At 37.1% G+C, this 21,198-nt stretch overlaps 3 protein-coding genes and 1 long non-coding RNA gene across 7 annotated transcripts in view; 3 read left to right on the top strand and 1 right to left on the bottom strand.

The window, feature by feature from the left end:
* Positions 1-8,896, bottom strand: LOC135165047 (uncharacterized). The gene is made up of 3 exons (XR_010299417.1): positions 8,759-8,896; positions 5,148-5,399; positions 1-1,824 (listed from the first exon to the last, which is right to left on the bottom strand). It is a non-coding gene; the product is annotated as an uncharacterized LOC135165047 (long non-coding RNA).
* On the top strand, positions 1,317-3,505 carry Sro (shroud). Its single transcript, XM_064125961.1, has 4 exons — positions 1,317-1,457; positions 1,559-1,843; positions 2,419-2,956; positions 3,080-3,505. The coding sequence occupies exons 1-4, from the start codon at positions 1,343-1,345 to the stop codon at positions 3,207-3,209; spliced, it is 1,068 nt and encodes a 355-aa protein (XP_063982031.1). The 5' UTR covers positions 1,317-1,342; the 3' UTR covers positions 3,210-3,505.
* LOC135165045 (NPC intracellular cholesterol transporter 2-like) lies at positions 3,312-5,504 on the top strand. The gene is made up of 4 exons (XM_064125967.1): positions 3,312-3,424; positions 3,517-3,988; positions 4,414-4,584; positions 5,151-5,504. The coding sequence occupies exons 2-4, from the start codon at positions 3,973-3,975 to the stop codon at positions 5,414-5,416; spliced, it is 453 nt and encodes a 150-aa protein (XP_063982037.1). The 5' UTR covers positions 3,312-3,424; positions 3,517-3,972; the 3' UTR covers positions 5,417-5,504.
* Positions 8,897-8,921: 25 nt separating the features above from the next.
* Positions 8,922-21,198, top strand: part of LOC135165036 (sodium/potassium-transporting ATPase subunit alpha) — a 37,089-nt gene continuing 24,812 nt past the window's right edge. For 2 of the 4 annotated variants that reach the window (XM_064125951.1, XM_064125950.1), the window contains exon 1: positions 8,922-9,194. In XM_064125951.1, coding sequence (XP_063982021.1) covers positions 9,165-9,194 — 30 coding nt within the window. In that variant the 5' untranslated portion in view covers positions 8,922-9,164. The remainder of the gene's footprint in view (positions 9,195-21,198) is intronic. The other 2 variants (XM_064125954.1, XM_064125957.1) reach the window with 1 other exon arrangement.

The following is a 21,198-nucleotide window of genomic DNA, read 5'->3' as shown; positions in this document are numbered from 1 at the left end:
TATTTTTTCATTCCTCTCTTACTCTTTCTACGTAACTCCATCTATTTTTTGAAAAATTAATTTTTTCAACCATCTGACAACTTTCCTCATCAATTTATCTCCATCGATGGCCTGAAAAAATAAAAAGAAAAGACATCGACAATGACTTCGTAGTGAATATTCCCTTTAATTCGAATGTCCTTGAACTGGCGAACACTTCATCGTCTACCCCAGAATACTTGTTCCCATATGTGTGACACGTCTGGTAACGTGAAAGAAGAGTCCCAGAGTTTCAAACGGATATCGAATTCGATACCTCCAGAACTCGTTCAATCTGTACCGCACGTCAGGAATATATTCAAACTGAAACCCGTGGGCCACTGCTGACACTGCCCATAATCTATCTTTAGCCTCAACCGTGAGGAAAAAGGAGAAGATAATCACATGAATTTTAATACCTGGGAGAACCCGTGGAATCAGCTGAAAAATCTCTGGTGTGTTTTCATTTAAAATTCAAATACAAAAATCAACTCAAGTGTTTTACATATTTCGAATGTATTGGGGAGGGGTAGGAGACCTTGGAGGAGTTTCGAGAATTGGCTCCAAGGAAATTCATTCAGTTTTGTCACTAAAAAAAATTATTAACAAATTGAACGACCAAAAATTTGTTTTTCACAGACAATTTATTTAGTCATTGATTTTTCCCTGGAATTTTCCAGGGATGCCAGGGATTGTAATTCAGGGATTTTCGAAATTTGATGAATTCTAAAAAAAAATTCAATGGTAAACTTTTAAAACTTGCGATTTTTTAAAATTCGATTGTCCCCGTCTCGAAAAAAAATGAAGTGAATAAGATAATACAAATGCTGATGAATTTATGAGAGAAATCCTCGCTCGATTTTTGGATGTCTGATCATTATAGATAAAAAGAAAACCCATTTTTCACTTAAGGAATTGACATCTAATCTAATTCTCCCCATAAATCCACTTTAAGTTTACCACTGAACAGGGGAATAATTTCAGAGTGCCTGAATACCTGTATAACCAGGTCAGGAGGGAAAAATATGAGAAAAAAAAATAAGAGGGGATGTGAAACAGGAATGATGGAGGTGGGGACTCATCGGGAGTTCGGATGGAGCATTTGATGTCTTGACTGCCGGACAACGAAGATCGTTCGAGAATCCCCTAATTTACGTTGTTATACATCGAATCACTGGTTCTTCCATGAAAGTATTCATTTTTTGCATTCTACGAGCTTGTTTTTTGTGTGATTTATAATAATTTCATCAGTTATTCGTTTTATTATTGACTTTATTGCTGTGAATTTGATTGCTTTTTATTCCCGCTCAATATTTAACTTGAGATGAAGAACTTGTTCAGGAGAAATGGTTTATCTATTAGTTATTTATCTTCCGTCATGTGTCTGTGGCAAACCGGAAGTATATCTGCATCGGCAACTGCTTTACTACTGACTTCCGGTGAGTTAAAAAATTTTTTGAGCTTCAGTTACTTATAAAAATTTCAATTTTCAAAACGAAATCGTTGGAGAAAAATATTATAACAATTTTTTTATTCGCAGGAGCTACCTATTATTATTTAACGAAACGATCCCTTCGGAAAATAGACCATAGGGATACGATCGTATTAACTGGCTGTGACTCGGGCCTCGGTTACAATCTCGCCCTTCACTGCCATAAAAATCTCTCGGCTAGAGTGATTGCGGGGGTCCATGGGAGAAATAGTCTGGGGGCTCAGGAACTCATAAAAATGGGCATCACAATCCAGGAGATTGATATCACTGATGCTGAGAGTGTGGAACATTTCGTGGAGAAGGTCCGGGAGTACCTGGAACGAGACAATTTATGTGAGTGGTTTATCTTCATCTTTATTTCAGGAAGAGTCAATTTTTATGGATTTATAAATGATGGATCTTCTGGGTGACGATTGGAGATAAGAAAATCCATGAGGCAGTTTTGGGGAGGATGGCATCGGCTCGAGATCATTATTATGACACATCCACCTGGATGGACTAGTTTCTGAGATCACTGCTCATGAATTCCCAGCCGAGAGGGGGTGAACATTTTTTTAAGAATCACTTGACTTATTTGTTTCTTTTGGGAGCTGGAGGTGATCTGAAGAGGTATAATTTTACGAGAAGTTCAAAAAACGGCGGGTAATTGAACAATGGAACGAGTAAACAAATGATTAAAGTCATTTTTTAGATTTTAACAGTCCCTTTTAGCGGAGAATTAATGGAGCAAAGATTTTCTTGAATTGCAGGAGACATTTTGCTGCGCCGAATTTGAGAACAAGTCGTGAAGACCCGAAAGGGTATACAGACATAAAATAGCATATATATATGAAAATAGACCCACCAGTCCCTGAGTTAGGTCCCAATTTTTAAATCACGTTCCGTCATTTCTCAAAATTTTCTTCCAGGTCTGAGAGCACTAGTGAATAATGCAGGATCAATGGTATTCGGTGAGTTCGAGTGGCAGACAGACACTCAAATTCGTCACCAAGTAGAGGTCAATCTCCTGGGTACGATGAGAGTAACAAAATCGATGCTTCCACTTCTCCGACAACACAAGAGTCGATTGACAATCGTCACCAGTCACTGCGCAAAAGAACCACTACCCGGTGTATCTGCGTATGGGGCGACCAAGGCAGCCCTGGCTGCGTGGGCAACATCCCTCAGGATCGAGTTGAAGAAATTTGAAATCGATGTCGTCACCTTCATCCCCGGGTCTTTCGTCATGGAGAGCAATCTTCTCCTGCGACAGGTTGGACATTTCGAAGTGATGGAGAAAGAGATGAAGGCGGAGGCGAAATCGGTTTATGGAGAATATTTCAATGAGTACAGAAATTATTTGAGACCATTGTCGCAGCAAAATGCTCTCAAGAGAATCAATAACGAGCAGATTTACGAGACATTTGAGAATGTGATTATGGAGGAACCGGCAAGGACCAGTTACAAGTAAGAAGAACATATTTTTGAGGAGCTTTAGGACAGAGAAAAGCTCGAAAATGCGCGCGAAAACTTTGAAATAGTTATAATTACTTATAGTTATAATAATTACAACAATTTTTCAATTTTCAGATGTGAACCTTGGAGGTATACTTACTACCACGTCCTTTTAAAATTCGTTCCTACAAAACTTCACGACATTCTTGTGGAGAAATTCGTGCAGATGCCCCCTTGGAAGCCAGTGAAATCCAAGAAAATGTAAAGATAAACATAAAAGATAATGATATCGTTCCATGTAATTGTGACCTATTCTTGACGTTATCGGTCTAAATATCGCACGCATCAACTATTTACGAATTGCAATCGACGTCAGGCGTAAATAGATCTTTCGATATCGAAAATTGTCAGGAAGTTGATGTGCCTTTGAGAATATTCGCGGAACATCACAAATTTGATCGAAGTTCAATTATTTTAAGGGTAAGATTAATGAAATGATATGTAATGTCGAAGAGACAGTGTCGTAATTAATATTGAATAAACAAATTTTTTATACTGTAATGCCTTTGAAGACCATCTTAAGCGGTGCATGTGGGTGGTACAGGGGCGAGTGGGGCAAAGTGGGACGTGATGATAATGGAATGACAGCGAATTTTGGCGAATTGTCGAGGTATTTTCCATTTCAATCTGAACAACAGTTGGCACCGAAAAAAATTATTTGGATTCTTAATTTCTCTATGTCTGTCTCTCAATACGTTTTTTATGTGCGACAACTGAAGACAAGAGAAAATAAAGTACATGTGGAAGAAACATATCCTCGGATTCCAACTCATGAAAAATTCCTCACAATCATCATGATGAGATTAAACCCCAATCTCTCGATAATTTCGATCGCTTGATACTTCAGTACGCAGGTGTTGATGATTTTATAATTTATCGAGACCCCAGGTGTACGATTAGATATATCTCGAAACTATATAAGGGAATTTCGTTGGGGGGAGCTCAGCTTACGGTGATAATCCAAGGAAATGTTGGGACTCAAGGGTACGTACAACAATTTCAATTTTTTAAAGAGGAAAGTGGAGCGACATTAATTCTATTCCTTTACTAGCACTTCACGCAGATTATTTATAATTTTTGGATGTTCATTTATGGGTGAAAAAGCAATCAAGTAATTTATCCATCAGAAAAGTCAGTGTGAAATTCCAAAAGAATTTTAATATTCAAAATTTTACTGAAATTCAATTCGAACTTACAAAGTTAAGGGTTTCCACGAGAGAATATAATTTTGAAAAATGGAAAAATATGTTTAAGTCGTGGTAATTTTATTTTTCAAGAATGCAATAGAAACTCAGGTCGGAAAATGAATTTATCAAATTGAAATCTGCGTATAATATTTCATATTTATTTTTTTAACAGAGGATTATTGATTTTTCTGACATGAGAGAACAATGTGGTTTTATGTGTAGTATTGGTTATCGTGGGCTTCTGTGTGGCTGCTTCCCTGCAGGATACTCCATTCACCAAGTGCAAGACGGGTGGGCCACCGCCGGAAAGCCTGAGGATCAAGGGGTGCAATACGACACCCTGTAAATTCATCAAGGGGACGGATATCAAGGCTGAGTGGGATTTCAATGTCGGTAAGTGAAGATTTTTTCTGGAAATGAATATAAAAATTCGATTGGGAAACTATCTCCAGGAGGTTGCCATGAAAGGGGAGGGAGGGAGTGGGCATTGATTCAACCTTAATTAGGTCAGGATGACGAATAGTCTTTCAATAAACAATCAGTTAAAAATTCTCTTGAAATTGAATCAAATGTCTACGTTCAGTTTCCAAATTAACGAAGGGAAACTGAAGGGAAAAGACAATGAGACACATCCCGTTTCTTGAGGCGTACATTTATATTTATATTGTCAAGAGCCTAATATCTTAGACAAATAAGAAAAAGAAAATTGTCATCTGATGGAGGAACCCTGTTTTTTCTACCTCAGAAACTATTGTTTATGTTTATATAGAGGATGGAGGATGTCACGGAACACATCTTGACATCTCTGGAGATACCCATCGGTCTATTGACTTACCACTGATTATTATTATTAATAAGCGGCTCCAACGATTCTCTTAATTGTGTTTTACATTTTTCTCCGGATATAACAATATCATTCCAAAAAGTAAATTAATTTTCTATTTGATTTTCCTCACCAGTTGCTGACACAGATGATCTCCACCCAAAAGTCCTCGTCAAAGTCGCGGGCTTCACCATCGACTACCCTCTACCTGAGCAGGACGCCTGCAAGTCCCTCACGAACGGTGAATGTCCATTGGAGAAGGGGGAGTTGGTCTCATATGGGCTGAAGATGCCGATCCTCAAAATGTACCCTTCCACCAAACTCCACTTGACGTTTTCTCTGGTAGATCAGCATAAGAACACCCAGGTCTGCTTCGAAGTGGATGCTGCAGTCATTGATTAAAACCTCTGAATAACAATGTCGCTCAAGTAATTAAATATTTAATTGGTCATTAATTTTATTGTAATAAATTCGATGGAAGGAGAAGAGATTTGCTGTCGTCCATTCATTGATTCATCCAATTAATTTTTAAATTAAATTAATCATTTTTTGTTATGGGAGCAAATGTTGGGTTTTTGGTTATAAAAAATAGAGAGGTATTTTCCATTGAATTGTTGATAAAAAATAAAATGTTGCTTGAACGTTTTTAGATCTTCCTCAGGAAATTTTTTACTTTGACTGGAATTTCCCGGAGGATAAATTTATTTAGTTCAAGAAGGTGCTGAAGAGTGGAAGATACGAGTGGGATAGGGGTGAGACACCCTTTGGAGAGGAAATTCTCGCCCTCATTATCTGTTGGACAATTTATGAGATATCCAGGCTCGTCCAGAAGCCGTTTCCCGTGGTCATTGAATGGAAGACTACCCTCACATCGATCCTATCATCATTCCCTCGGTTATAGGGTTCTGGATTTATTGAGAGTGATGAAATGAGGGATATTACCCCCTGTTCGGAGCAATTAGATGTTTTATATTTGTCCAGGAAGAATTTTTGCTGGGATATCATGACCGGACTGACGTGGAACTCCGGGTGGGGTAAAATCCTCAAAAATACACCGAAAATTGAAGATGATGATGAGCGTTTGGCGAACGTTTCGCTCATAATTTTGGCACTCAACCAATATCCGTATTATTTATAAATAGAATAAGACAGAGAGTGGGGGTAAAATTGCGGTGTCAGCTTGCACAATACCGTTAGCCATTGGTGGAAGTCCTTGCAAAGTTTCCTCGTTAGTACATTATACCGTGAATCCACTCGGGAGCTTTTGTCAAGGGCTAATACGTTCAGCCAATTTTAGTCACTCTTCAACTCATTTTAACCCCAATTTATCCCGAATGTTACAGGTGAAAATGTTCATTAGTCTCTCCCGTTGAGTTGATTAAAAGGCGGAGAGCTTCTAATTAATTCAGTAATGATTAATTTTGAATATCTGAAAAGTTCTTGAAGATTAAAAACTTTATTCCGACTTTTTTCTAGATCTGGACATTTTCCACTAATAATTTTATCACAAAAATTATAAAATTAAAATTATCTACATCTCGTGGATTGTGAGATATTTGCGAAAAATGGATTTTTTATTTCACACAAACAGAATTCATTGATTAAACATTTATTTAATGGAAACTACGCTGGCAGAAAAATATCATGGACTCTACGAGATAAATCGTTACTAAATTTTTTCATATTGTAGAGCAATGGAAATTCATTGGCTGGAGCCATTAATGAATTCACCGAATAATAAACTCGAAAATAATAGGGTAAATCGGTGGTTGGTTTTGTTCAGTCCCTTGTTTCTTCTCCAGTAAAACCCGAGTATATAGGAAATATAAGGACGGAGCGTCCCGATCGATTCGCAAGGATGTGGGTCAGGCATACGCCCTCCCCCGTCCAGCTCACTTCACCCCTGGGAATTCACCATTCCCCAATTTCCGCATATCCCCCAGCATCATCCCTTGTATTATCAGCAAACCGTCATTCATGACTGAGATTTCGTTAAACCAGTTCACCTACCACCCCCCTCTCCCTCACCCTTTTGTCACCCTCGAAAATTGTAATCATGAAGTATGAAAGTTGGCAGTTCGAGGCAAAAATATTGCGCATTTGTCTATTTCGATAAATCGATAGGAGCTCGTTATTTGTGAGAAAAAAATGCGTAAATGTTCAGTAATTTTTACTGAATATTGTTTTGACTGGCAGATTACGGAACAGGCACGTAATTTTGCAAAAATTCAGCACTCGGTGCAATTATTGGTCCAAATAGTGGACTCGGCAGATGTTGCAAAAGTGTATTATATTGAGAGTGTGTTAAGAATGACTTTTTCACACACAGAAAGACGTTTTAGGTAAAAATTAGATGTTCAGGAGTGAAACGAGGGATGAAGGTCCATTTTATGCCAAAAATTAGTTTAATTTTTCCAACAAAAGTTGACATAAAGTAGTTGATTGACATTTCGTCCCACGTTTCCCCCTCCAGAGGTCTAATTTTTATCCAAAATTTTTTTCTGCGTGCACATGTGGTACCCAACAACAACCGAGTAGTTGAGTCAATAAATAATCATTACGATTTACTAAATTTTTCATTGTGTAATTACGCGGGAGCTATGCCGAATGTATAATACCCCTCATGCAATGAGCATTTGACAAACGGGTGCGGTTCATTGTAAAATTCCAGGGTCGTGACTGGACAAAGGCATCACGTCTCCGGCTACCGGTGGAATTCAATGCTATTGTTTATATTGTACAACTGTTGTATAGTTTTTTGCGGTTGTCATCGATCTCTCTTGTGGGGGAATCGTGAGAAGGAGCAGATCACTTTTTAGCTGCAATCGATGTGGAAATCTAGTTGAGTGGAATCGATCAAGGCCAGTAAAACCCAATCACTGATAGTCATCTATTGCATTGGCATTAGATGTCGATCCTTGACATTGACGGAATGCCAATGATAACTATGTTTACGACATTTTTTTGCATGTGAGAAAAATTATATTCAACTGACAAGGGTTTCCTCAGAGGAAACGTTTTTTACTCACAAGAATTTTTGTTTAGGAAAATTCATGAAAATTTCAATTTTTCCAATGGACATCATAAAAGCAAAATCAACAAAAGTAACTTATCGTAATCAGTCTTCAACTAAGGCTAAATTATATCAGACCATTTTATGTTATGATTGAGGTCATTTGAATCACGATAAGAGACAAATCTCCAGACTTGATTTTCAAACTCCACAATTTTTTAAAGCAAATCAAACTAATGATTATTCTTATAATCCCCCTTGTCGTCAAATTCGATCATAAAGACATCACGAAACATCTCTAGAATAATTATTAATTATCGATTTCAGAGTTGTAGTTATCGTCAAAATAACATTTTTTTCCAATTCCACATTCAACAAATAAATAAATGAATTGGAGTTGAATAAATAGTCTCATCTGGCCGTCAATAGCGTCTTCATTCAAAGCGAAAACAATTAACTTTAATCGATTCTTCAGGCAACAATCGAAGAAAATATTATTTAATAACAATAGCACTTACACATACGTCCGAACACGCTCTGAAAATCAGATATTCGGATTTTTTTAATCAAAAGAATTGAGCAGCAAAAATTAAAAAAAAAAATGTCGGGATCATTAAAAAATTCAGTCGATAGATCAGACCGAACCACCGAATCCATCTCCGCCTCCCCCTCCCTCACAGGGAAGCCCCAGCGAAAAAATAGCTACAAAATCAAAAAAAATGCGCCGTTACCCCTTCCTCCTCGTAGACCGCTGGAAAGGGAAGGGTGCCGACTAGCCCGAGGTCCCCCTTCCCCCGGCGCCGACTGCGATAGAGAGTCACCTCGTAAGCACTCGTTGTTACGTACCTCTCCAGTGACGTCATCCCTCATTCCCTCGACCGTGTGTGTCAGGGGCTAGCGTGCGTCGAGTGTGTCTCCATTTCCTGAAGTTGAAATCAGTAAAAAAAATAAATAAAGAGCATAAACTCAGTGAGAGCCGGTTAACCCCCGAGTGGTGAATTTCATCGATTCGTGGACGTTGTGATTGGCTTAATTTTCATCTCAAATTGTGCAATTGTCGCCTTTTCCCGTTGAAGTGAGAGGTGACACGGGCGTATACACAGGTAGTCACGGCCGGCGGCCATTATTGTTGTCAATATGGCGGGCAAGGGAGGTCTCGCTACTGATGTGAGTATTCAATGATTTGTCTTTTATAATTATTGAACCCGATGGACTGGGGTCGATGATGAGGTTCGGTGAGACCCCGGGGCAGAACGGGAATTTTTTTTGTCGAGGGAAAATGGTTGTCGAGTGCCTGGAGAAGACCTGTCGTTGGGGGTTTTCCAGGAATTTCGGTGAGGAGAGGGAGTTTTGAGGGATGAGGGCTTGTTGCCACTGCCCTTGGTCTTGGGGGGTGGTTACGAGGGCTGTGAGGGCCTTCGGAGGGCTGGGAACAGCGGGGGTTCAGCGGAATCGAAAACAGTGCGGGATTAAGTGATGAGTAAGAGGACGTTAACCACGCCCTGTGGGTGCTCGACGTTTGTTGTTATTTCTGGGATTTCAGAGGTTTTTTTTAAATGAAGGGCAAGGTGGGTGTTAGGTAATTCGGGAATTGGAGGGGAATCCCGACCTGGTGGAATGGAATCGTGGAGAGGGGAATTGAAAGCGGGCAAAGGGGGAAGTGGGACTGAATTTGGGTGACAGGACGGCGTTTTATGGGGTTTGAGGGGATTTTTGGACATTGGGACGATGGGATTTTGATGGGTTTCGAGACTTTTGAAATATTTGGTATTATTTTAAGGGTCAATTGAAATTGGGAGATTTCACTCAGCAGTTGCTGAGTTATGGAGGATTTCAGGTTTAGTTTTAAGGGTTTAACGGGTCTTAAGGGGTCGAAAGTTTGATTTAAGGGCATAACTCGAAATTCGGGTTTTACAACAATTATGGTAGAGGTGGTGACGATAAAATTTTTATCGTCGGTTCATCTAGAAAATTCATTTTGATTATCTTCATTTTGAGAATAATATTCGAAACTTTTACTTAACAGATGTTTATTTATACTGCATTGAAGATGAGTTATTTTTGTAATCAATGATGTTCTGCGAAGTTACGTTTGAGGAAAGTTTTTCGAAAATGTTAGATAATCCATAAATCACAGAAAAAATTCAGGAGCAAAGTGGTAGACCAAGATAAATAGATTATCTCAGTTGAGTTTTTGAGCAATATCTCAGAGTCTAATGGAGATTTCGAAATTTTTCTGATAGAATTTGTTATAGAATTCGATTCGCTCCACAAAGAACGTCCTAATAAATTTTTTAGATCTTCCTTAGATTCCAAGATATTCATTGAAAACTTGTTGATAATCAAAGGTGACTTATCTTTTTTACCACCTCGCTACTGAATTGTCTTTAAAAAAAATTCGTAGCTGATAAAACTCTCCACAAATGAGGTCTTACGAAACACCATATCGCCACCGAATTCCGAGGTTCTGTCCAAAAAATGTTGTTCATCTTTTAGACAATTTAAAGATTTCTTAGTAGCGATTCAGTGATAACGTAGTAATAAGAACTGAATTTTCTAACAAAGAACTGATGGAGTAGCCATTTTCGATCAGAATATGCTCAATTATACACAATATATGTTGAATAATAATAATATATAAATAAGATATATATTATACATTAACCTTATCATTCAATTAAATTTATATGTTTAGAAAATGAATTGAATATTTAGATATATTTAATTTAATCTAATTTCATAATTACATTTTCATAATCCTAATAAATTTGATTGAATGCTCAATTTAATGCATAAAATATATATGCAATTTCGTTAAACAACAAATTCTTCATCTTTTTATCTAAAAACAATTCCAGACTCTTATTCCTTTCATCACGTACCATAAAATACTCGCGATTTATCGAATACAGAGAATTTTACGACGAAATGATTAATATATTTGTTTAAAAAATACTCATGCTGAAAAGTATTTCTTATGTCTGATGTTTGGCTTGTTTGATCAATTCTCTTATTCCCTGAATGGCCGTCCAGACATGTCCTTGAACATATTGATGCTCTGTTTTTACCATTCGTATTTCCGAAATAAAAACCGTGACGAAGGGAGGGAGGGGGAAAGCATTCTGAATTTAACGCTGATGACGAAAGAGTCGACGTGCACCGGCTCCGACAGATCGATGAGCTGACAGGTGGAGATGGTTGATAACTCTGGATGACGTATTAGATCAGACTGATATAATAAAATTATAATCAGCGAGGAATTGGAATTATTTTCTTCTCTTCGACCGCTTTATTGATTTGTGATTTATAATTCATAATTTATGATTTGAACTTGGGTTTTTGAGGATTGAAAATAGATAATTTTATCAGTCTCTGAGATTTTTGTCTAAAGGGCTCTCAGGTATTGTCTTGGATTCATAATTATTCCGGTCATAAAATCAATCTACATTCTCAGTGTCACTTGAGATATCCCTCGAGATTATAATTCCTTTTCAAGACCATTCTAATGTCGCTGTTATTGAAAACTTTTATGACTCGATAAAATTAGTACCTTGACTTATTTTATGTTGAAAAATTGTTTAATTAATCCAGCAGATTATTCCATTCAGATATGTTTGGTTTAATCACGAAACTGTTATCAATTCAACAACTTTTCTGACTAAAAAGCAGTGGATTTTTTATATACAATTTTACAAATGTTTTTCCGATAAATGAGCGAACAATTTCATAGGCTGACAGCGTTGAATGGATTTCGTAAACTAAATAAGTTATTAATTTTTACGTATATTAATTATTTTTCTGTCGGTCAGAAACTTCTTTTTTTACCTAAAATATTGAATGTTTAAAAGTAGTTTGTGGGAGAAGATCGCAATCTTCGTCAAAGCTCTTCCTAAGGCCCAGACTTTCCAATAATTTTCACACTTCCAAATATATTCACACGCATGTGGGTTGGAAATAGTATACGATGTGATGTAATTGTGATCGATTAACATTGATTTGTGCCAGAGGTTTCCGAGAGTTTATCGGTAGTGTCCTGCATTCTTCTCTGTCACTTCGGTCATGGTCTCGAGGTTTGACATCGTCATTGTGAATAAAAATCCCTAAAGCGATTTATGGGGAAACGACTTCATTTTTAAGAGCCAGAGGCTATTACAATCAGATTTGGCATTAATTGAAGGTCAATTATACGTAGATTTGAATGAATAACGTGAAAAAATCATTTGTTTATTGTTCAGTCTCTTTCTGTCTCTTTTACATAAATTAAAAAATTAAATTAAACGTGAAAGTTAATTAGATAAAATTCTGTTGCTCGTATATTGGAGGCCCTAGAGTATTTTTAATTTTGTAGACGTCGGCACGATAAATAAAAAATGAGGATAGTCAGCGATTTTAAAAAAACTCGGAGTAGTTTCCCCTCAACAAAGTATAAACTAAAAAAAATGTGTACCTTACTCACCTTTATTACCTCACATTCAGATCTCGAAAGTTAGAATAACAAAATTATTGGGGGACTGGGGACAGTCAGACGATTTACGATAGTCATGTCCTCAATTTCTCCAAACTTTATTCCAAAAATTACAAACTCTTGTTTTCGGTGCCGACACGAACGAGTGCCAACAGACTTGTCCACTTGTCCCGAGGGAGTGGCAACTCCTAAATTGAGTGACTCAGGGATTTCCAGAGTAGAATGGGTTTATGATTTTGTGATTTCGAAAAATCTCCGGATAAATCGTGATGTCAATGTCACAATGTGGAATGTTAATAGACATTCATGTATTAAATTGAGGAATTAAATGGTTTGCAAGGGTCTTGTTTGTTAAAGTGAAAATAAAACTGTAATTTTATTCATGATTTCCACTAAATCATCATCACCACATGTCGAAAATTTGAATTTTCGTCGAAATGAATAAATTATTTTGTCTGTCATTACGAAAATCAATCTGGTCACGTGATTTCTCTGAAAGTTTCTCCTTAAAAATCATAACTTGAAGTGATAAATCACTCAATTTACTGCGATGCCCGTGATGGTTTCGATTTTAATTTCGAATCGAGTGGCTTAGTCATTACCCAACTGACCAGTCACTCGTGTTGTGTCATTATCCCGTCAGGTGGCGCCAGTGAGTCTTTTTAAAAAAAAATCTACTAGATTCTGTCTGAAAATTTTCGTAACCAGTTCGCTTGTACTCTCGTCTCACCTTCGACACTAATTTGAACGATACAGTCGTCGCTTATTATCACTAAATTAGCTATTATGTCGTTATTTTAACGAGTCAATGTGTGTCAGGGGGCCAGCCAAGTCACATATACGTATTTGACACTGGAATATTTTTTTATTTCTATTATAAACAGGTCGATTTGATTATTTTTATTGTATCATCAATTTTTTTATAATTGTGATAGTTCATAATTTCGATGATTGTATGAGTTTCATTCAGGCTGTCAACATTTGTTTTTTTTTCCCCCCCGGATGTAATGACGATCTTCCTCTTGAAGATGGTTCAGGGATGAATAGACGAGGGAGATCATGCCAGATAAGTGGAGGAGAACATAAAGAAAAACCGCTTTGAACTGACTGTCGAAAGTCACACCAATTTGTCCCTAGTATGTGGGCGCAGGATGTAACTTTTTTAATAATTCGTTGTGGTGAATTTTTGACGGTTTGGACTGCTCATGGTTGAATTAATTTCGGGTCTGTTTTTCCCAAGTCTACCCCATTTTTTTAAATTGGCAGTAGGCAGACGATTCCTCAAACAAATTATTTTCATTTTTTAAATCGTAATAATGACATATCGGAACGATTATGAAAATGAATTTTTTTGATTGTTAATGTATTTTGAAATATAATTTATTTCGAAATTGAAAAACATATCGTTGAAATAAAATACAGAAAATATAATTCGATTTTAGTCTTACGGTCTCGAGGTATTGACGACTGAAAACTATGTACTGTATGTACTGGGGGACTACGCCCTTTCAATTGCTTTGTTTGCCAGTCACGAAGGGAACTTTTCCTCTCATAATTTTTTGAAAGTTCGAACCGCATCAAAATTATCAATACTCATCACTTCACGTTTACCCTCTGCTCCATTTTAAAAGTTACAAAATTAAATTTTGAGTGTCAAAAACGTTTAATTAAATTGGGATTTTTACCCCTCTTCCAAAACACAAAATTCCAGCCCTAGGGACGTGCTGAGTTTTCCAAAATTATCCAAGGTTGGTTCAACCTCGAGAACCTTGGCTCGATCAACATTCGTTAATTATCAATCAACCTCGATCCAATCTTCATTTAATCGTCCATTCGCACCTGGGAATGACCTCCGAATTCATATTTTTTTCAATACCCTCCAAAAAAACCAATCAAACATCTCGTATTGATGATTCACCCCCCTTGTTTGCCCACAATAACTACCCCAGTCTATTCCATTAGCAGACATAAATACTTCCATCAATTTTTCTCGGTTACAAATGCTATTAGAATAATTATCTCGTTAATGGTGATCATTTCCCATTGACTTTTGTCTTTATTTCTTGAAAATAAAGGGTATTGAGTGGTTTTTCCGTCTATGGGAACAATTTCCAAGGGGTAGTTAATGAGCCCTCGCCCGAGGGACTCGAGTAAAACGAGATGGACGGTAATTGAAATCGGTGAAGCTTGGAAACTACAACCGGAAACTTACCTCCGGGATGCTGAGGAAATTAATCTGTCACTTTTCCTCCATGTAATACAATTTTGCTGTATTTACCTACGAACGTGACAATTCAGGGAATTTTTTTGCGAATTTACCGAAGCTGCGGGGGGGGGGGGGGTAAAAATAATGGCATAGGGTCTCGCAGGATATAAGTTTAGAAAAAAGGGCATATCGAAGGGAATCTCTAAAATTTTTCGCAACTAAGGGTCACAAGGAATTGAAGAATTTGTGAAATTGGCAAATTTTTCGGTTTTCCATTTCGATAAAATTAAATTATCGGAATTCTTTTGGTCAAATCTCATTGAATTAGAAGTTGAAAATCACTTCAGGTGGATCGAAAGGCCACAGGGGTTAAATCCAAGTGCATAGAGTTATTGGGGGTGGGGGTAGAGGGGGCTCCAGCTGGCAAAGAGTGGGGAAATGAGAGGGGATAAAGCCCCGCAGTGCGGCGCGATCGATAGGATTCCTCAGTCAACTCCATCCCTCTCGTTTTATGTCTCAACCCCCCCTCCCCTCTCTCCCTGCCCCACCCACCATCCCTTGCCATGACCCCCGCCCCGTCTGTATCTTCGGAGTTTGGCTTTGGCCACACACGAACTTTACCGATTTCATTTCATTCCCAGAACCACTCGTTTTCGTAATTATACACTCGGAAAAATTGCAACTGAATTTTTTAATGATGTCTACCTCATTTTGCGGAGCGCATTTCATTTAATTCAGGGAAGATAGTTTCGCCTAAAAGTATTTTTTTTTTTATCATTTAGACATATCTACATCAATTTTTTTTTTAGTTCTGAAGAAAAATTATTATTTGATGGGGAAGGGACTTTTCAGAATCGTCGATATCATGTGATGGAACGATACGATCAGAATGAATCGAATTATATATGACAAGAAACAATATGTCTTTAAATTTATGGCGAAACGGATTTATTCGACTCTACCAATTTTAAGATATTGACGATTTTCTCTTTATGGTCTGGAAAGGGGGGCGGAGCCCCCTCTGCCTTAAAATACCGTTTATTAAATGAAAAAAATTTTTTCCATAAGTCATTTTATTTCCAGTGGATACAGTCAATGTTTTGCCACAGAATATTTTTTCTAGCTGACCAACAATTTCAACACAAACAAATTTTGCAGACGTGAACATTCATCGTGTTGACATGCCTCATATTTTCTTCTTAAATTGTTATTTTATTTTGTCCGAAGCAATCGATTAATAGTAGTAAATATTATGAGGAAATAGGGGAGGAAATGGGACATTCAATTTTCATGGAATGTACTTTAGCCCTCTCCCTCCCCCCCTTCCCCTTCCCAACCAAGTTGTTCTGATTGAACCCAGAAAAAAAAGGGAAAACATAATGACATTTCCGCGTGACTCACTAGTGGACAGACCACCTATAATGATCAGTTTATTACACCCATTCTAAGAGCGTGTATAATTTCAATGTATGTTAGTAACTCGCATTCTCGTCCGGAGTATAAAATTCCGTACGGTTACCCCGAAAGTACAGACTAGCCTCGGTATGGCTCAACATTAGATTGACCGTAATGTGTCTCTTCCTCCGACGCAGATACAGTCACGGTCACCACGCGTATGCGTTCTTCAAACGCTCAACCATAAATTTATGTTAATAAACATTGGAATTTCTGCGACACTGGGATAAAAAAATTATTTGTTTAATCATTTAATTCGGTGGATTGTAATTTATGCAGTCGAATGTGCCTTCGATTCGGTCAATTATTTTCAATGAATTTTATTCGTATAATTTAAATTATGAATTTGAGGACTGAATTTTAATTAATTACGAGTGATTGGAGTCGAAGAGAGAATGCTCTCTAGATCTCTCGAGATCTATTCTCCCAAAATATTCACTGAAATGACGTGACATAAAATATTGAATTCAACTGGAAAATCAAGACATGTGTTTTAAATCTTGTTGTGAGCAAAGAAATTCAGAATTCCATAATTCCTTTGATCATAAAATAATGATAAGATCTTTAAATTATTCTGTGGTGATAATCACCACAAAACGAAACTGTTATATCAAGTCATAAATTTTCTGAGCTTAATTGTCAACTCGGGAGTACGGTCTCTACGATGTAATATCTAGATTCACCCGAAAAAGACTATTCTATCGATTCATTGGTGATGAATCGATGAAATATTCATTTTCACATGATGCGGATGTCCCAGTACCTGACGCTGTCCGAGGAGTTGACCTATTTTAAATACTAGGCCACGAGTTTCTCGGAACTTTGAATTTCGCGCTATAAATATCAACCAATGAGACGTATGTGTGACAGAATTTCGATATTTTCGATTCGATTCGAGATAGGAGTGAATGTGCTGTCTAAAGGAAGTCTTAGAGGGGTCACATGATCAGACAGATTTTTTAATTACAGATAAAACAATTTTTTGATTTTTATATTTTCTCAGTTCCGTTGTTTCTTCATTACCGATCTGAAAAAAAATGGCGACATTTTTAGACCTATTGGGTCCATAATGCCCGGATATACCCCGAAAAATAATTTCTTCGGGAGGAAAATATTACATTAAATATCGACGTTCAACCTAAGTTCCATTCGAGATAAAAAAAAAATTGAACAACAGCCAAAAAATAAATAATAACGCAAGAAATTGGGGACTTTGATCGGCAAGGGTGAGATAGCTGGCAGTAGTAGCCAGTTTCCAGTTTAACATACCCGATATGTCTGACACAGGGCAAGTGGAATTGGTCTGGCATAATCTGGCATTATCCACTCGCTCGTGAATACGTCATTATTTGGGATGAAAAAATAAATACCGGGTAATAAATAAATATCGATTGCTATTGATGCACACGATTGCCGGTGGTGAGATAGATAAGACAATGAGATTTTTTTATTTTTTCATTGTCTCGGCAGACAGCTAGACGCCCGTGGTTTTTCCAGTTCAATCTGGTGTACCTAGATGTGAATGAAACGTCCAAACCGGATGAATCTGGTAAAATACGAGTTGAGGGTGTGATTCACGACTTGTCGTCTCCTCACTGCGAACAACAATTTTCTGCCATCGAGTAATTCTTCGGTGCAAATGACAATTGAATTCAATTTTTTAATTGTGATTTTTCGCTTTCAATTTCGCTAATTTTTGGAGGTTGAGGGAACTCTATAATTTTTCATCAAAGAGAGAGGTTTAATAGGGTTTAGACCTTTGCGATAGAATTATTTTATAGTGATAGGTCAATAACAAAGAAGGGACTGCATATTATCATTATATTACGGTAGGATATATTATACGAATGGCGTATTTAATTTAATATATAAAATTATGTAATTCATAAGACGAAAGAGAATGGAGAGCTTTATTTCTCTCGGTTTGCAAAGAATTTTTTTTTTTGGAAATGACTTATCTCCTTTTACGACTCCTCTGTTGAAAGTTTTTTAGTTAGTACGAATTACTCGTTAAAAAAATGTAATAACAGTTGATTAATTTGACGGTAAACTCTCACGTTCTCATTGTCAATGATTGATTTGAAACATTGTGATTCTCATCGCATGTCTAGTTAACGAGCAAATAAAAATTGGCGCCACTCTGGAAATGCTCTCCAGTCACTCTGCTTTCATATAGATCATCTACGTTGTGAGTTATCCTTTCGTGTCTGGGGAAATATCTGTCATAATATTGCGGACAGTGATGGCAAGAGAATATTCATATTGGCACGTATCACGTTTAATGGCAACTACTCTACTGCATCCACTCTATTCTTTGGATTAGTGTAATGGTCAGTTGAACGACATTGGTTGGCTCAATTCCCATTTTTTTTTTAACTGAATTTTCTGAGATCAGTTAAGGGCCCGCGGGAGTGAGAGAGAAGTACATCATTCAAGGGACAACTTTGCATCATCAGTAAATAAAATTCCGTGGAAATTACCCAACTGCTAGATGATTTTTTTAACAAACGACCATAACTTCACACCAAAGAATTAAGTAATTTTTACTGAACCTTCTGCTCCCGGAAAAGGGAATAAATGATGACTCAAAACATTGGTTCCCTTTCAAGGATTTTAATGCAAAAAACTGAAGTTAATTTGCACATCGTTAATTGTTTTAATTAATATTCAAAAATACGAGGTGGTTCGGAGATGTGATCGTCGCCATTTTGTCCGGAACCGTCTGCCCTATCGTAGAGCTTCCATGGATAGCCGACACGTTCTTTTAACTGTTTATTAACATTCTTTATTCTTTTCATTACATTTTATTAAAAATTTTTCATTCACATGGAGAGAAATATTTAATAAAAATGACGTATCTTTTTGGTAATTCTGGAGCGGCAAAAACTATAGTGCATTCGTGTCGGAGGTTTAGAGATGCGCATGCAAGGGTCGCGGTGCTCGTAAAAAGGGACAAAGAAGGTGGTGAGGGGGGGGGGGAGAGCGACGGGTGGGGAGGAAGAGCAAAACGATGGAATAAGAGGGGCTGTTGGGGGTGGAGGGGAGGTTGAAGGAGAATGCACATAGCTCGGTGGAATAAACGTGTCGCGGAACCCTGGGCCGATACGATGCGCGTGAGATTGGCGCAGGGCCGTTACGCCGGGGCAACATTGCGTAACACTTGTGACACCCATCGGCGCATCCCGGTTATTTTTTACTAGAAACAATGTTCTGGGAGGATTAAGAACAATAATACTTAAAATGATATATTGATATAAAGAATTTAATTATGAAAATTGTTGAATTTTGAGGAAATATACACCAGCAGATAATTTTTATTAAGCCGTAAAATTTGTTAAAAAATTTGACGGTAATTTTACCGAACGGTAGAACCATAATATAATTAGCAAAATGTGAGGTATTGAAGAAGTGGATATTAAATTCATTAAATATTTGGTATATTTATGGATTTAATATATTTTTTTGTTGGAAAAATATTGTTGTATAGTTGGATTAATAAATAAAATATGTGGAGAGGGACAGAATGAAGAATCCCTTGCTCTGTCTCTTATCACTGAAAATATTGTCACGTAGAGATGAAAATACTTTGGAACATGGAGATGTCGGAATATGAAAATTCTTTGCGAGAATGAAGAAAAGTAATTTCGATTAAAAGAGAAAGGGAAATCGTGTTGTGGATGTGGGTTGAACTATTCCATGGATCCCCTGGGTTTCTGGGGAGGGATAATCTAATGGGAGAGAGGGCTTTTATATCCACATGACAAGATGAGGGCGATGAATTTCTTGAGGTAATTATTGGGAACTCATTGATCCAATTTTTTATCTCATTGGCTCAATAATTCTGGGAGAAAAAAATCGAGGGCTGATTTTCATCTTTGTAATTATATTATATGCCTGATCTCAAGTTCGCTTCTGGAATTGAATCATCCCAAAATTTCTCTCCGCGTATCCAGTCTTAATATTTATAAGAAATATTTCTGTAAAGATATTTATTTGAGGTGCAAACAGAATGAAGGGCGTGAGGAGATGTAAAAGAAAGACAACATTAGTGACATCAATGGAATAAATTGAATTGAATTGAATATTTATTTGAGGAATCTGATCGAAAATGGTTATTTTAAATTCTCCGAGCAACAAGAATTGACTCTTCTCTTGAAATCAACAACTTGACTCTTTAAAACATTGTTGAGAAATACTCAGGAGATAACGTATCATCCCTCTTGGAAAATCTCATCTTAAGAAATGTGAACATCAGCAGAATTGAAAATTCAGGGGGCTCTTTATGTACCATATCGTCATAACCAGATGCGCCCGGGTAGAAGTGGCTCAGATTTGTGTCGATAAAGTGAGATAGCGAGGGAGTTGCTCGGTGAATAGCCCACTGGCACATATCGGGTCGAGTGTCATAACCATACGTATTCTCGACATTTCTCAATAAACTATCTCACTCACTGATAAAATAACAATAAGAAAATATTTGCCAATAGTTTTTTACAGCATTTTTTTATTTACAAAAAAAATTATAAAAATTATCTTCACTATTAGATCTTTCTCGAGAGTTATTCCTTATGGATTTTGAAAAAATTGTATATTATGCACCAAGGACGGAAAGTTGTAGTTCCATCCGAGGTGTAGATACTACTTTTCATACCCTCTGCCGAGGAATTTTGTCGTTTGCTGTCTGAATAGCGAGAAGTAAGTCAGTACTTTTAGTCTGAGACTGGAAAGGGGCTCGCAAGGACCGAAAGTCTTGACTTTTCGTCCCAGGACGAGAAGTACTCGGTGCGAGACTGGGAGTAGGCCTGATTCCTGGGTGGGTTAAAGCGAATATTTTTTAATCTCTTACAATTTTGTTTTACGTTTGGAAATCGACTTTTCGATTTTTCTCAAAATGTGATCCATTTGTCTTGTTGAAGCGTCAAAAAATCAATCGCTAAAAATAACAAATTTTTCTGTTCCCAAAAATTGACTCTTCTGATTTTTAGGATAAAAAAAAGTTTCTTTGAATTCTGCATCACTTCCCGAATCAAAAAAAAAATTATGAA

The sequence above is a fragment of the Diachasmimorpha longicaudata genome, chromosome 8, assembly GCF_034640455.1.
Source record: "Diachasmimorpha longicaudata isolate KC_UGA_2023 chromosome 8, iyDiaLong2, whole genome shotgun sequence".
Classification (NCBI taxonomy): domain Eukaryota; kingdom Metazoa; phylum Arthropoda; class Insecta; order Hymenoptera; family Braconidae; genus Diachasmimorpha; species Diachasmimorpha longicaudata.
The sequence above is the reverse complement of the archived record's forward strand: the minus strand, read 5'-3'. Positions and strand labels throughout refer to the sequence as shown.

What these genes read in the sequence shown, in the direction of transcription:
- LOC135165045 (XM_064125967.1), top strand. An exon ending in TGAGTGGGATTTCAATGTCG is followed by an intron (nt 4,585 to 5,150) that starts GTAAGTGAAGAT and finishes TTTCCTCACCAG; the next exon opens with TTGCTGACACAGATGATCTC.
- Sro (XM_064125961.1), top strand. Translation starts at nt 1,343, where the DNA reads ATGAAGAACTTGTTCAGGAGAAATGGTTTATCTATTAGTTATTTATCT. An exon ending in TGCTTTACTACTGACTTCCG is followed by an intron (nt 1,458 to 1,558) that starts GTGAGTTAAAAA and finishes TTTTATTCGCAG; the next exon opens with GAGCTACCTATTATTATTTA. An exon ending in CCTGGAACGAGACAATTTAT is followed by an intron (nt 1,844 to 2,418) that starts GTGAGTGGTTTA and finishes ATTTTCTTCCAG; the next exon opens with GTCTGAGAGCACTAGTGAAT.